General features: G+C 42.4%; 1 protein-coding gene across 7 annotated transcripts in view; it reads right to left on the reverse strand.

Annotated features, from left to right (window-relative positions):
* Positions 1-6737: 6737 nt before the first annotated feature.
* LOC115191754 (coronin-2B) overlaps positions 6738-17467 on the reverse strand; it is a 55455-nt gene continuing 44725 nt past the window's right edge. For 6 of the 7 annotated variants that reach the window (XM_029749628.1, XM_029749631.1, XM_029749630.1 and 3 more), the window contains 6 exons: positions 16773-16877; positions 16372-16468; positions 15230-15342; positions 11985-12075; positions 10667-10938; positions 6738-10450 (listed from right to left, as the gene is read on the reverse strand). In XM_029749628.1, the coding sequence (XP_029605488.1) occupies positions 10319-10450; positions 10667-10938; positions 11985-12075; positions 15230-15342; positions 16372-16468; positions 16773-16877 (810 nt within the window). In that variant the 3' untranslated portion in view covers positions 6738-10318. The remainder of the gene's footprint in view (positions 10451-10666; positions 10939-11984; positions 12076-15229; positions 15343-16371; positions 16469-16772; positions 16878-17467) is intronic. The other variant, XM_029749627.1, reaches the window with a different exon arrangement.

The following is a 17467-nucleotide window of genomic DNA, read 5'->3' on the forward strand; positions in this document are numbered from 1 at the left end:
TGACACTTTGTTCTTAAAGAGCGCTTTTTGCCTATTAAAACTCTACTTTTTTCAGGGATTTTCCACCGTAACCTCTGCTGTACTCAGGAGGGTAGACCCCAGGTATTCATAACCATTTTTTAGCATGAATACCACCACATTGCCCAGCTTGTAAACTCAGCAAAAAAAGAAACGTCCCCTTTTCATGACCCTGTCTTTCAAAGATAATTTGTAAAAATCCAAATAACTTCACAGATCTTCTTCTTCCCTCCATCAGTGCTCAGACTGTCCGCAATAGGCTGAGAGATGCTGGACTGAGTGCTTGTAGGCCTGTTGTAAGGCAGGTCCTCACCAGACATCACTGGCAACAATGTTGCCTATGGGCAGAAACCCACTGTCGTTGGACCAGACAGGACTGACAAAAAGTGCTCTTCACTGACGTGTCGCGGTTTTGTCTCACCAGGGGTAATGGTCGGATTCTCGTTTATCGTCGAAGGAATGAGCGTTACACCGAGGCCTGTACTCTGGAGTGGGATCGATTTGGAGGTGGAGGGTCCGTCATGGTCTGGGGCGGTGTGTCACAGCATCATTGGACTGAGCTTGTTGTCATTGCAGGCAATTTTCTCAACGCTGTGCGTTACAGGGAAGACATCCTCCTCCCTCATGTGGTACCCTTCCTGCAGGCTCATCCTGACATGACCCTCCAGCATGACAATGCCACCAGCCATACTGCTCATTCTGTGTGTGATTTCCTGCGAGACAGGAATGTCAGTGTTCTGCCATGGCCAGCGAAGAGCCCGGATCTCAATCCCATTGAGCACGTCTGGGACCTGTTGGATCGGAGGGTGAGGGCTAGGGCCATTCCCCCCAGAAATGTCCGGGAACTTACAGGTGCCTTGGTGGAAGAGTGGGGTAACATCTCACAGCAAGAACTGGCAAATCTGGTGCCGTCCACGAGGAGGAGATGCACTGTAGTACTTAATGCAGCTGGTGGCCACACCAGATACTGACTGTTACTTTTGATTATGACCCTCCCTTTGTTCAGGGACACATTATTACATTTCTGTTAGTCACATGTCTGTGGAACTTGTTCAACTTATGTCTCAGTTGTTGAATCTTGTTGTGTTCATACAAATATTTACACATGTTAAGTTTGCTGAAAATAAACGCAGTTGACAGTGAGAGGACATATCTTTTTTTGATGAATTTATATGAATCTACAACCTTGTGCTCCAGGGGGACCAGCCTTTCCACAGGGTCAGATGCCCATTCACACTTCAAACTGTTCTCTGCATTAATTTGATATGAAGAAATGCTGAAATAGGGAAAAGAGGAGAGGGTTTGATAGAGGACTCATCTTTGTATCTGTGCCATTATAGTGTCTGTGACAGCATGGGCAGCGCCATTGAGGCTATCTCCATTTTAAAGTAGTACATTTTCTTATTCTGCATTGGCTGATTGCTCCCAACTTATAGGAAACCCTACCCAGTTGGCTACTTTAAAATGGTGGAAGCCCTCAATGGCAATGTCCATGTTGAAACGGGCCATATCTGTAACCCAGAGGTAATCCCTGTTGCTGCCTTAGCCATTCAAAGGGATAGTAGGGGAAGTGAAGGGAACAAATGACAATAGCCGTGGGGCAGAGACATTTGTATAGTGAGTACCGTGTGTCAAAGTAGTTTAGGGTGAGCTCAGATAGCGACCCTAGATTCCAGGAAATACTAGGGTTTCCTCTGAGTCTCATGAAGAAACGTCATCTGGCTAATTAGAAAAGCGATCCCTCTGTTTCTCACCACTGCACTGAATACGGACCGCTCTCGCCTGCATTGGGACCCCTGCTCCAGAAGCCACACACACAAACAAGAAGCACAGGCCTCCAACGTAGTAAAAGTTATTACATTACAGAGCTCTGATAGTTAAGGGGTACCCGTTTTTTAAAGGTTGCAACCGTTTGACTGTTATTGAATGTGTATGTTTTTAAGTCTATTGGTTGACTTGGTGCCATACTGACTGGTTTATGTTTACCCGCAATTGAATATCTTATACGATTTATGAATATGTCTATTTACTGAGAGAGGTGTTGCTTTTCCAAACTTAATATCATTTCTGAAATGAGACATTTTGCTGTGTACATTTTGTTTCTGTGTGTCTGATAACGGGTCAGGTTAAACTAAGGGTATTTGAATAGGGAATTTGTATTTGTATTTATTATGGATCCCCATTAGCTGCTGCCAAGGCAGCATGAGAACACACATGGGGTTGAGAATGAGAACACACCTGGGGTTATTTCATTTTAGTTAGACCCCAGACCACTATCAACCAGACTTCTCCCTGGTTAGGAAAATGGGTGTTACATATCCAAATGTAACACTACCCAGGAAAAGGCTGAAAATATCCCGTACTAATATATGTAGCCTTAGAAATAAGGTTCATGAAATCAATAACATCAGATAACATTCATATTAGCCATTTCTTAGATAATCAATTGTATGATACAACAGTAGCAATGCAAGGATATAACATCTATAGAAGAGACAGGAATGCTTATGGGGGAGGTGTTGCTATATATATTCAGAGCCATATCCCAGTAATGCTTAGAGAAGATCTTATGCCAAGTGTTATTGAAGTGTTGTGGTTGCAGGTTCACCTGGCACATCTAAAGCCTTTTCTTTTGGGGTGTTGCTATAGGCCACCAAGTGCTAACAGTCTGTATCTAAATAATATGTGTGAAATGCTTGATGTGATGTAAGCAGGTCTACTTTCTCAGGGACCTGAATATTGACTGGTTTCATCAAGCTGTCCGCTCAAGAGGAAGTTTCTCACTTTAACCAGTGCTCGTAATCTGGTTCAGGTTATTAATCAGCCTACCAGGGTGTTTACAAACACTACAGGAACAAGATCATCCACATGTATTGATCACATTTGTACTAACACTGTAGAACTTTGTTGTAAAGCTGTATCCGTACCCATTGGATGCAGTGATCACAATATAGTGGCTATATCCAGGAAAGCCAAAGTTCCAAAAACTGGGCTTAAAATAGTGTACACAGATTTTGCTGTGACTCTTATATGGATGATGTTAAAATATTTGTTGGTCTGGTGTGATTAATGAGGAGCATCCAGATGCTGCACTTGATGCATTTATGAAATTGCTTCTTGAAATTGATAAACATGCACCTGTTAAGAAACTGACTGGTAGAACTGTTAAGGCTCCATGGATTGATGAGGAATTAAAAAACTGTATGGTTGAAAGAGATGGTGCAAAAGGAGTGGCTAATAAGTCTGGCTGTGCCTCTGACTGGCTGACTTACTGCAAATTGAGAAATTATGTGACTCAACTCAACAAAAGAATGGTCCCGTGTGGCTCAGTTGGTAGAGCATGGTGTTTGCAACGTCAGGGTTGTGGGTTCGATTCCCACCGAGTACGGGAAGAAAAAAAAAATGTATGAAATGTATGCATTCACTCCTGTAAGTTGCTCTGGATAAGATTGTCTACTAAAATGTAAATGTAAGAAACTGTATTATGAATCCAAGATTAATGATATAAAGAACGATGGAAAACATACGTTGGAATACTTTAAATGAAATTATGGGCTCAAAGACAAATTCAACTCCATCTTTCATCAAATCAGATGGCTTATTCATCACAAAACCATTTGATGTTGCCAAATATTTTAATGATTACTTTATTGGCAAAGTGGGCAAACTTAAGCAGGAAATGCCGACAACGAACCGTGAGCCATCGTACTAATGCATAAAAAAAACTAATAATGAAAGAAAAGCATTGCAAGTTAGAATTTGGTAAAATTACTGTGGGAGAGGTGGAAAATTATTGTTATGATCAATAATGACAAACCTCCTGGCATTGACAACTTAGACAGGAAGCTACTGAGGATGGTAGCTGACTCTATAGCCACTCCTATCTGTCATATCTTTAATCTGAGCCTAGAGGAAAGTCTTTGTCCTCAGGCCTGGAGGGAAGCCAAAGTCATTCCGCTACCCAAGAGTGGTAAAGCGGCCTTTACTGGTTCTAACAGCAGACCAATCAGCTAGCTGCAAGCTCTTAGCAAACTGTTGGAAAATATTGTGTTTCACCAAATACAATGCTATTTCTCTGTAAACAAATTAACAACAGACTTTCATCATGCTTATAGAGAAGGGCACTCAACATGTACTCCACTGACACAAATGACTGATGATTGGTTGAAAGAAAGTGATAACAAGAAGATTGTGGGAGCTGTACTGTTAGATTTCAGTACAGCCTTTGATATTATTGACCATAACCTGTATTTTGAAAATGTACATTACCAGTCAAAAGTTTGGACACACCTACTCATTCAAGGGTTTTTCTTGATTTTTACTATTTTCTAATTTGTAGAATAATAATGAAGACATCAAAACTATGAAATAACACATACGGAATCATTTAGTAACCCCCCCAAAAATATTTTGATTTGTTTAACACCTTTTTGGTTAGTACATGATTACATTTGTGTTATTTCATAGTTTTGATGTCTTCACTATTATTCTACAATGTAGAAAATAAAGAAAAACCCTGGAATGAGTAGGTGTGTCCAAACTTGGTACTGTATGTGTTATGGCTTTTCAACCTCAGCTCTGAATCCACAATATGGCAATCTAATATAACTCAGAGGGTTTTCTTTAATGGAAACATCTCTAATGTCAAACATGTAAAGTGTGGTGTACCGCAGGACAGCTCTCTATGCCCTCTACTCTTTCTATTTTTACCAATGACCTGCCACTGGCATTTAACAAAGCATATGTGTCCATGTATGCTGATGATTCAACCCTATGCACATCAGCAACCACAGCTAATGAAGTCACTGCAACCCTTACAAAGAGTTGCAGTCTGTTTTGGAATGGGTGGCCAGTGATAAACTAGTCCTGAACATCTCTAAAACTAAGAGCATTATATTTGGTAGAAATCATTCCCTACATTCTAGACCTCAGCTGAATCTGGGAATGAATGGTGTGGCTGTTGAACAAGTTGAGACTAAATTACTTGGATGTTACCTTCGATTGTAAACTGTCATGGTCAAAACATATAGATTCAATGGTTGCAAAGATGGGGAGAGGTCTGTCCGTAATAAAGAGATGCTCTGCTTTTTTGACAACACATTCCACAAAGCAAGTCCTGCAGGCTCTAGTTTAGTCTTATCTTGATTATTGTCCAATCGTGTGGCCGAGTGCTGCAAAGAAATTCCTAGTTAAGCTGCAGCTGGCCCAGAACAGAGCAGCACGTCTTGCTCTTCATTGTAATCAGAGGGCTAATATTAATACTATGCATGCCAGTCTCTCTTGGTTAAGAGTTAAGGAATTACTTACGGCTTCACTTCTTGTTTTTATAAGAAACATTCACGTGTTGTTAATTCCAAATTGTTTGCATAGTCAACTTACACACAGCACTGACACACACACTTATCCCAGCAGACATGCCACCAGGGGTCTTTTCATAGTCCCCAGGTCCAGAACAAATTCAAGAAAACGTACAGTATTATACAGAGCCATGAGTGCATATATAGTGCAAGTATATATAGTGCAAGTGAACAGAAAACCTGGTTTAAAAAAACAAATAAAGCAACACCTCACGGCACAACACCTCTCCCCCATGTAACCTACTTGTTGTGTGTATGTACCGACATGTATGCGCGCGCACAGACAGACAGACAGACAGACAGACAGACAGACAGACAGACAGACAGACAGACAGACAGACAGACAGACTACATGTTAATGTATGTAAATTGTAAAGTATTTTGTCTGTAATGTCTTTTTCGTTACGTGCCGGACCCCAGTAAGACTAGATGTCGCCATTGGTGTCAGCTAATGGGGATCCTAATAAATCAAATCAAATAATGTGTCCCCTATTAATCTCTATTGTTGGTCCCCACAACTTCCTGAATGTAAGGCCCTCCCCTTCCTCATCAAAGATTATGGATATACAGGGTGCCTCCCGAGTGGCGCAGTGGTCTAAGGCACTGCATCACATTGCTAGCTTTGCCACTAGAGATTCTGGGTTCGAGTCCAGGCTCTGTCGCAGCCGGCCGCGACCAGGAGACCCATGGGGCGATACACAATTGGCCCAGCGTCGTCCGGGTTAGGGGAGTTTGGCCGGGAAGGATTCAACTCATCGCGCACTAGTGACTCCTGTGGTGGGCCGGGCACAGTGCACGCTGACACGGGTTACCAGGTGTACAGTGTTTCCTCCGACACATTGGTGTGGCTGGCTTCCGGGTTAAGTGGGCATTGCATCAAGAAGCAGTTGGTTGGGTTGGGTTGTGTTTCGGAGGACGCACGGCTCTCGACCTTCGCCTCTCCCGAGTCTGTACGGGAGTTGCAGCGATGAGACAAGACTGTAACTACTACCAATTGGGGAGAAAGAGGGGTAAAAAAAAAAGAGTATGGATATACTGACAAGATACTTGTCTTTCCGCCATAACAATAGTAGTCTTCGTCCACAAAGCGGCACAGCGGGGTGTCTAGCTCCAGCCTATCCTTTCTTTGGATTGGTATATACATCTCATTATGTTGACGTCAACCACCTGTATTCAATGGAGAAAGATGCTATGCTACTAGCCTCATGCCATGAATGTGCATAGCCATCTCGAGACAACGATATAAAGTGTTTTTTTCTCAAAGTAGCCGGGATGTCACGTGTCTTACTTATATCAGTACACTTGTAACCACCTAAGCATTCCGAAAACCTATTTTAAATCAAATAAACCTCACACAGGAAATAAGCCATTCATTGTTTTATTGACAAAATTTGACACTTTCTCTTTGACCTCTATACAAAAACTCCTTGCTTGGTGGGCTAAACAACAACAAAAAATGCCACCTGCTGGAGGGAGTCAGATTTTCCGGTAGTTGGATCTCCCTCTTCCTCTTTGTCATAATGCACCTGCACCACAGAGATACATAGAGATAGATGGAAGACTAGTGCACAAAAGCCCGTTTTAGCATGGGAAGCGCCATTGAGGACTTTCACAATTTTGAAGTAGTCAACTGGGTGGGACTTCAAATGGGTATCAAAAGACTTGAAAAAAGACGTAAATTATCCAAAGTAATGTTTTCACCTATTTTTTTATTCTCTACACCTGATGTATTTCTTGATATATATAAAAACAATATTAAACATAACAGGAACAAAATTAGAATCATTTCATAAATTGTTCACTGTATTTGTGAGCTGTGTGAACACTAATATTAATATTCGTTCTGAAAGACATCATAATACCTCTACAAAAGAAAACTAAAATTGCAGCTTGATTCTTAGGCACAGTAAGGCTCAGTCATGATATTGCCCAGCAGAAACCCTCCATTTTCAACTTACTTATACAGATGTCCTTGTTTCCAATGAGCAAGATAATGCTAGTGATCGTAGTGTATTTCCCTCAAACTACTGCTCTTTCTTCTGCTAAAATATTGCTTCTGTAAAAATGTAAATGGGACACACACACAGTTTGGGGATTTAAAATGCCATCAAGTCCCTGGAATGGACTTTGTGATTTGGTCTTGACCGTATCTTTTCTGAAGAAAAATGGGATACAGTAGTCGGTGAAGTCTACAATGCTTAAAGAGGACTAAACACCAAAGTAGTAGTACAAGGATGTGATTGCCAGATATCTAGCCATTGTAGTTGGCAGTAAATGCAAAAGGTCTACAAAAGACCTAGAGACTTATTGCTAAAGTACACATGCCAAGCTAGCTAGACAAGATAGACTACATGCACTCTACAATGACCATCAGGATTACAATAACAGTCGGTTTTCGGATTGTTTCTGAGATTGTCTTCCCTAAGGTGCCATTAGCTAAGTAGTGACTCCATTCAGTCAAGTACCATTTAGAAATATTACCCTTCAAATGGCAATACTCTGACTGAGCTACATTGGCCTACATACAATAGCATATATGAGCTGAACAATAAGGCTAAAACCAAACACATTGCAGGTGCCCTGGCCCACATTGCAGGTGCCCTGGCCCACATTGCAGGTGCCCCGGCCCACATTGCAGGTGCCCCGGCCCACATTGCAGGTGCCCTGGCCCACTTAGTGCAATATTATCCAAGCATATGCAGTTACGTGTTAATGTATTATTAATACATCTATACTAGCGGTGACAATGGTTGGCTTGCCCTCATGCTGCTCTTTGACCACGGTCAAAAGTACTGCTCTCTATGGGAATAGGGGATGTCTTCTCTAGATGCCTGCCCACAAGTGTTGAATAGCTCACAATTATATTTCGGCGTGTGTGCCGTGCTTGTGTAAAATGTCGATATTCAAATACAGTCAAACGTTGGCCTCTTGCTTTTCTTTGGACAGGGGCAGTGGGTCTCTGACTGTCTAACTAACATATTATGATGCACAATTACAGAGCAGTTCCAATCCCATTTCTTGCCATAGTATTTCCATTTCAAACTATTATGAACCACCAAGTAAGTACTTGTGCAGCAGAGGAGGCTGGCGGGAGGAGCTATAGGAGGATGGGCTCATTGTAATGTCTGGAATGGAATAAATGGAACGATATCAAACACATGTTTGACTCTGTTACATTCATTCCATTCCAGCCATTAAAATGAGCATGTCCTCCTACAGATCCTACAACCAGCCTCCTCTGTAGTGCATCACAAAAGCAATGGACATCATACCAAAAACAAAGGCTGAAAGTCCCAAATTAGCCTGCTCCAAACACATATATTCCCTTTTACAGTTTCCTCTGTTGTTTTCAAGAGACAACCCAATCACTTGGGTCAGCACTTACAAATTAACAACATAGTTATTAAGTTCCCTGTTAAGTCATATATTATACAATGGCTTTTTGAGGTTCATTCGATCCCTTTTTAAAAAAAATCATTCCTACTTTTACACAGCGGCTTCGGAACAATGAAAACGGATGGACCAGCACCAAACAGACAGTGAAACAGTAAAACTTTGTGTGCGTTACCAACCCACTCCCTATATGATGTGGTGTGTGTGTGTGTGTGTGTTATCTGATAGCGTTAGACATACTCAATGGTGTGCCTGAAGCATAGAGCTGTGGCCACTGGTGTGAAAACATGCCTCTGTAATTGGTCATCATTCCATACGGCTACCTTTTCTTGTCCACAAATTAAAAAGAAACAGAATAAATAAATGCAATTTTAAAAACGACAAGTGAGATTCCCTTGGCTGCTTTCGGGTAAAATAAATGGTGTATTTAAAAGCTGCTGGGCAACGATTGTTCTTTCAGTTGATTGATCTTTCACCAGTTTACCAGTCATTAAAACAAAACACAGCTTCATTAAAGTCAGACTCACCGAAATGACGTTGCCACGAGGAGCACCGCAGATATTGTGACGAGCGAGATGCAAGACTTCGTTCTCACACAGTCACACACTGTATATGCGCATGTGCATGGGTTCGCTTCACGCTGTTCACACCACCGTAGCGGGACCAATAAAGCGGAGAAGTTTCGCCTCGCGCTTCAACGCCCTTAGCTGTTGTGGAAATTGACCCACTATGTTTACTTTCTGCATCTACGTCATATCGCTGAGTCTACCTTTAAATACAAAAGACCCAAATTGACTCAATATATACAAAATTAAGCATGTCTCTTTCCCCCTCTCTCTCTCACCCACACATATATTCTGTCATTCCAGATGTAGACATCACTGCAGACATCTTCACCAGCATCCACCCATGTACAGTTGTTTAAATATGCAAAATAACAAAGCATAGAAAATAAATTCAGTGTATTTTACAATCATGTGTGACATCTGCTCCCATCCAGACAACATTGAAACATAACCAGCAGACAACCACACCATCTTTTAAAGACAGGCACGTACATCTTATTTTCATTCTTTTTCAAATAAAAACGGCATAAACATATTTTCTTTTACCACAAAAACAAAACTAAAATACATCAAACTTGCATAGCTCTGAAGCGTACAAAAGGAAAAATGAAAACTAACTTTGGGGAGAGGAGCAGGGAGAGGGACAAGCGGCTTACATGTATAGTGATGCGGTAGCATTAAAATATGTTACATATTGAAGAGTGACTGAGAGTCTATGGGTGTATGTACATATATGGGGGACATGAGAAGCCTTGGTGAGGCTTTGACCCATCCACAGAGACAGATAGTGTTCTGAGATGAGACAGCGAGGCCCCTGGGAAGGGCCCTTGTCTTTAGGGTAAGGAAGGTGGGGGTTGAGGTGTTAGAGGGTTGTTAATTACAGTGAGACCCCAGGGTGAGAGAGCGGGGAGGGGGTGGTCAGAGAGTAATCCAGGGAGAGGTGAGGGTGGCTTGGTGCGACGGGGGGGCAAGGGGAGCCTCCTCTCAGTGCGAGCCCTGGGAATTCCTCACGTTGTTGATCTCCAGCTCCAGCTGCTTGATGCGGACGTCCCTCTGGTTGAGCATCTCCCGCAGACGCCGGATCTCCTCCTGCTGCTTGTGGAACTTCAGACGCAGCTGCACACCCAACACACGCACACACGCACGCACGCACACACATTGAGAAAGAATGTGGGTGAGTGCAAGACTAGGGCCAGGAAATTTTCTGACCCTATATAGTCACCTACAAAACTCCTACCCATGATGGGATAGGATACAGTCAGTACAGCCTCCATACACTAAACCTTCCCCAACCCACGGCAGAATGGTATACAGCCAAGCTGGGTAACTCACATCGAAACCGCCCCATACCTCGTTCTCTGTTTTGGGAGGCGAGCAGAGCGTGGGGTCCTGTCCGTTGCTGACAGACGTCTTACTCCTGCACTCCTTGCCCTCCTTGTTGCCAAGCTGGTCCTGGATGTACGCCAGCTGCAGTTGTCCTGGTCGGCTCTGGGACCTCCGAGTGCCCAGGGAGTTGCCCAGCCCCTTACTGCCCAGGCCAGAGCTCAGCTCCGGGTAGGAGTCCGGTACTCGACTCCCAGGCTTCAGGGACTGGAGCACCGGGCCTAGTGGAGGTGGAAGGTGAGAGAGCAAACATGATGTTAATGTAATGATTACCTTCTTACTGTCTCACATGTGGTTGGTTGATGATAACACAACACAATGCTATCGTTGTCGAGATTTCTTTGAAGGTCAACATATATATATATTCTTCACATCATTTGAATTACGAACACAATTTATAACCAAATCAAGGTTCAAAGACATGATAGAGGACGATGGAATATAAACTTTGCAGGATCTTCTTTGCACAGGACATTGCAGGGTAGATATATATTGTACGAATGGTGCATAATGGGCAACTTCCTGGCCCTACACATGACAAATGAGAATGTCACATCTCGTAGAGAAGCAAATAGGATGCAGCTGAGGCGTCTAGGCAGACATGGGTTCAAAAACTATTTGAAATACATCAACTGGGCTAAATTCTGTTTGCCAGGGGCAATAGAACCAATAGAATAGTATCAGAACTGCAAACCCCGCCCATCTGGTACTCCAGGCAGGCTAAGGCAAAATGCTCCACATTTTTGAAAGATATTAAATAATATTTGAACCCAGGTCTGCATCTACTGTAGGTAAACAGATTTCATGGTCAGCTAAAGGGACATCTTGATCCTCCTTTGACCTTTCCACTGTAGGGGGCAGCAAATGGAATCCATGTTATCTCAAACGGAGAACTAATATCCAGCATTAGGCCCTATTAGGACCTTAGATTGAGAGACAGCATTGTGACCTTGCTGTACATGAAAGAGCCTGCATGTCTGATGGCTGACCCCTTACACTGATAATCCGTATTCTGATCATATTGAAATACACGATACACTTTTTGATACATAATGTATAAATATCCCTTGAATATACGTATACTACTGATAATGTACAAATCCCTTTTGAATACAGTTCTTCGTTTCCTCAGTATAGCCAGCAACTTGTGCTTTTGTATTGCAGTTTCCTCATTGCATAATTCAAGTTCTCAAACTACGGAGAAACAGCATATGATAACCCTGCCCATCCCCACGACCACCCTCTTTCTGCGGTGGTGACCTCTGACCTTTGTCAATGCCACTAAGCCACTCCTCGGCCGACATGGCGGCCGCGCTCGCCGCCGTCATGGGGTAGATGTCATCCTGGTACGACTCCGACTACAGGGAATGCAAATACACACACGTACACACAGTTGATGCCGAGTTTGTCATGTTTTCACTACATTGCACTAACGCATTTGGATCAGTAGATTGACTACATTGTGTTCTAGTGCTCAGTAGATTGACTACACTGTGTTCTAGTGCTCAGTAGATTGTGACTACATTATGTTCTAGTGCTCAGTAGATTGTGACTACATTATGTTCTAGTGCTCAGTAGATTGACTATATTGTGTTCTAGTGATCAGTAGATTGTGACTACATTGTGTTCTAGTGATCAGTAGATTGTGACTACATTATGTTCTAGTGCTCAGTAGATTGTGACTACATTATGTTCTAGTGCTCAGTAGATTGACTATATTGTGTTCTAGTGCTCAGTAGATTGTGACTACATTATGTTCTAGTGCTCAGTAGATTGTGACTACATTATGTTCTAGTGCTCAGTAGATTGACTATATTGTGTTCTAGTGATCAGTAGATTGTGACTACATTGTGTTCTAGTGCTCAGCAGACTGTGACTACATTGTGTTCTAGTGCTCAGTAGATTGTGACTATATTGTGTTCTAGTGCTCAGTAGATTGTGACTACATTGTGTTCTAGTGCTCAGTAGATTGACTACATTCTGTTCTAGTGGTCAGTAGATTGTGACTACATTGTGTTCTCGTGCTCAGTAGATTGTGACTATATTGTGTTCTAGTGCTCAGTAGATTGTGACTATATTGTGTTCTAGTGCTCAGTAGATTGTGACTACATTGTGTTCTAGTGCTCAGTAGATTTGGACTATATTGTCTTCTAGTGCTCAGTAGATTGACTATATTGTGTTCTAGTGCTCAGTAGATTGACTATATTGTGTTCTAGTGCTCAGTAGATTGTGACTACATTGTGTTCTAGTGCTCAGTAGATTGTGACTACATTGTGTTCTAGTGCTCAGTAGATTGTGACTACATAGTGTTCTAGAGCTCAGTAGACTGCCTACATTGTGTTCTAGTGCTCAGTAGACTGCCCACATTGTGTTCTAGTGCTCAGTAGATTGACTACATTGTGTTCTTGTGCTCAGTACATTGTGACTACATTGTTTTCTAGTGGTCAGTAGATTGTGACTACATTGTGTTCTAGTGCTCAGTAGATTGTGACTATATTGTGTTCTAGTGCTCAGTAGATTGTGACTATATTGTGTTCTAGTGCTCAGTAGATTGTGACTACATTGTGTTCTAGTGCTCAGTAGATTTGGACTATATTGTCTTCTAGTGCTCAGTATATGGACTATATTGTCTTCTAGTGCTCAGTAGATTGGCTATATTGTGTTCTAGTGCTCAGTAGATTGTGACTACATTGTGTTCTAGTGCTCAGTAGATTGTGACTATATTGTGTTCTAGTGCTCAGTAGATTGTGACTACATTGTGTTCTAGTGCTCAGTAGATTGTGACTACATTGTGTTCTAGTGCTCAGTAGACTGCCTACATTGTGTTCTAGTGCTCAGTAGATTGACTACATTGTGTTCTTGTGCTCAGTACATTGTGACTACATTGTTTTCTAGTGGTCAGTAGATTGTGACTACATTGTGTTCTAGTGCTCAGTAGATTGTGACTATATTGTGTTCTAGTGCTCAGTAGATTGTGACTACATTGTGTGCTAGTGCTCAGTAGATTGTGACTACATTGTGTGCTAGTGCTCAGTAGATTGACTACATTGTGTTCTAGTGCTCAGGAGATTGACTATATTGTGTTCTAGTGCTCAGTAGATTGTGACTACATTGTGTTCTAGTGCTCAGTAGATTGTGACTACATTGTGTGCTAGTGCTCAGTAGATTGACTACATTGTGTTCTAGTGCTCAGTAGATTGACTACATTGTGTTCTTGTGCTCAGTACATTGTGACTACATTGTTTTCTAGTGGTCAGTAGATTGTGACTACATTGTGTTCTAGTGCTCAGTAGATTGTGACTACATTGTGTTCTAGTGCTCAGTAGATTGTGACTATATTGTGTTCTAGTGCTCAGTAGATTGACTACATTCTGTTCTGGTGGTCAGTAGATTGTGACTACATTGTGTTCTCGTGCTCAGTAGATTGTGACTATATTGTGTTCTAGTGCTCAGTAGATTGTGACTATATTGTGTTCTAGTGCTCAGTAGATTGTGACTACATTGTGTTCTAGTGCTCAGTAGATTTGGACTCTATTGTCTTCTAGTGATCAGTATATGGACTATATTGTCTTCTAGTGCTCAGTAGATTGACTATATTGTGTTCTAGTGCTCAGTAGATTGTGACTACATTGTGTTCTAGTGCTCAGTAGATTGTGACTACATTGTGTTCTAGTGCTCAGTAGATTGTGACTACATTGTGTTCTAGTGCTCAGTAGATTTTGACTATATTGTGTTCTAGTGCTCAGTAGATTGTGACTATATTGTGTTCTAGTGCTCAGTAGATTGTGACTACATTGTGTGCTAGTGCCCAGTAGATTGACTATATTGTGTTCTAGTGCTCAGGAGATTGACTATATTGTGTTCTAGTGCTCAGTAGATTGTGACTACATTGTGTTCTAGTGCTCAGTAGATTGTGACTACATAGTGTTCTAGTGCTCAGTAGATTGTGACTACATTGTGTTCTAGTGCTCAGTAGATTGTGACTATATTGTGTTCTAGTGCTCAGTCGATTGACTATATTGTGTTCTAGTGCTCAGTAGATTGTGACTACATTGTGTTCTAGTGCTCAGTAGATTGTGACTATATTGTGTTCTAGTGCTCAGTCGATTGACTATATTGTGTTCTAGTGCTCAGGAGATTGACTATATTGTGTTCTAGTGCTCAGTAGATTGTGACTATTGTGTTCTAGTGCTCAGTAGATTGTGACTACATTGTGTTCTAGTGCTCAGTAGATTGTGACTATATTGTGTTCTAGTGCTCAGTAGATTGTGACTATATTGTGTTCTAGTGCTCAGTAGATTGTGACTACATTGTGTTCTAGTGCTCAGTAGATTGTGACTATATTGTGTTCTAGTGCTCAGTCGATTGACTATATTGTGTTCTAGTGCTCAGGAGATTGACTATATTGTGTTCTAGTGCTCAGTAGATTGTGACTATATTGTGTTCTAGTGCTCAGTAGATTGTGACCCTAGGTGTTCTGGTCGTCTGTGTTGGTGTGTCAGGGGTTCTTACCCTACGAGGTACGATCATGGAGAGGGGTTCGATGAGGGCCTTGATCGTCACCAGTTTGTAGAACCTGAACACCTCACAGGAGTTCACGTCCAGGCCTCTCTTTGGCATGATACCTGAGGGTGGAGGGACACACACACACACAGGAAGTTAGTAGCACTGCCTGTTTCTGACACCTTGACCAAACCGGCCCCATGTGTGCGCTTGTTGATTTTGTGTCTCCCCACCAGACGTGTTCATGACACGCAGGTTAAAATACCAAAACCAATATTCATTTGGCGACCGGTCAAAACACACATGAAAACATTCATGGACATTTAGCTAGCTAGCTTTTGCTAACTAGTTTTTCCTGTGAGATAAACATTTGGGTTATTATTTTACCTGAAATGCATATGGTCCTTTTTTTAGCTGGATCTTTGTAGAATTTGGACCCATCTCTACTCCAACAATTCATTCACAAATAAAATGGGAAACCTAGTTCGTTTTCTTTGATTAGCCCCTCCTTGTTCATCTTTCAATCCCCACGTGGGTTAGTATGCTCGTGAAAACCAATGAGTAGATGGGAGAGGCGGGACTTGTAGTGCGTCAAGCGTCTCAAAGAGAACCATGTAGAGCCTGGCTACGCAGACGCTCGTTGATGCAGCGAGCAGTTTGGATCAAATGGTTGAATAACATCTATGTGTACGTTTATTTAGCAACCCTCACGCACGCAACGTGGCCGGTCTAGACAGCATCAGACAAACACTCCCATCTCAATCACGCTTTTATTGTTTGATACTGTCCATGCCCGTTGAGTTTGTTGATTCTAAGCCTTGACAACAAGGGACTGCAACTTGACTTTTCGTCCTATTGAAGCACTTCAACGGTGAGTAAGTTGTTCAACTCCAGAGACAGAGGATAAGAGCATTCTCTAAATGAATCAAATGTAAAATGTAACTAGTGCCCCTGTTCCACCACTATGACCCCTAGTGCTTCTGTTGTTACTGCTGATGGTAGTATTATTCATGTCGTAAGTCATTGTCATCATAACACATGACTGAAAGCCTTGTAATCACCTTTTTGGCTAGTCAAATCAATTGGGTTATTTGCAATTGATTTGGTTGCAGGTGCACACAGTGTGTGTGTGTGTGTGTGTGTGTGCTTACCCATTCCTTTCTGAGGAGTGTGCGAGCGGTACTCTGTGAGGAAGTGCAAGTAGGGCTTCTCTGAGCTGATCTCATAGTACCGGATATTACCATCCCCCTGAGAGAGACAGAGAGCGATGGAGAGAGAGACATAGAGAGAAAGAGATGGGGAGAGAGAGAGGGAGATGGAGAGAGAGAGGGAGGGAGGTAGAGAGAGACAGAAAGGGAGGTAGAGAGAGACAGAAAGACAGAAAGACAGAGAGAGATGGAGAAAGAGAGAGCGAGACACATCAGTCAAACATGTAAATGTGTGTGCTCTTGTTCTTCAAGAGTCAGCCATTTAAAACATAGTAGAATTCATCATACAGAAGACCTTGATGGGAATGTGTTGTGTCTCGACCAGCCATGTACCAGAGACCCACCTTCCCTGCTATGTAGAGCATATGTGTGTCTGGATCGTAGAAAGGAAAGAGCACCCCAGACGAACCATCAAGGTCCTCCTGTAACAAAGGCACATCTAGGTCCTCCTGCAGACAGACAGACAGACAGACAGACACGATTACTTAATCAACTAAACTGCTGGCTTGCTTCTGAAGCTAAGCAAGGTTGGTCCTGGTCAGTCCCTGGATGGGAGACCAGACGCTGCTGGAAGTGGTGTTGGAGGGCCAGTAGGAGGCACTCTTTCCTCTGGTCTAAAAAATATCCCAATGCCCCAGGGCAGTGATTGGGGACACTGCCCTGTGTAGGGTGCTGTCTTTCGGATGGGATGTTAAACGGGTGTCCTGACTCTCTGAGGTCATTAAAGATCCCATGGCACTTATTGTAAGAGTAGGGGTGTTAACCCTGGTGTCCTGGCTAAATTCCCAATCTGGCCCTCATACAATCATGGTCACCTAATCATCCCCTGCTTCCAATTGACTCATTCATCCCCCCTCCTCTCCCCTGTAACTATTCCCCAGGTCGTTGATGTAAATGAGAATGTGTTCTCAGTCAACTTACCTGGTAAAATAACAGATAAATAAAAAAACTCAAGGCAAGAACACCTTATTACCTTATTACTTCAATAAGAATGGAGGTTTCATTGAAGTGGAGGTAACATGAACATGTCTCCCAGCAC

This window comes from Salmo trutta, chromosome 4, assembly GCF_901001165.1.
Source record: "Salmo trutta chromosome 4, fSalTru1.1, whole genome shotgun sequence".
In the NCBI taxonomy this organism is placed as follows: Eukaryota; Metazoa; Chordata; class Actinopteri; order Salmoniformes; family Salmonidae; genus Salmo; species Salmo trutta.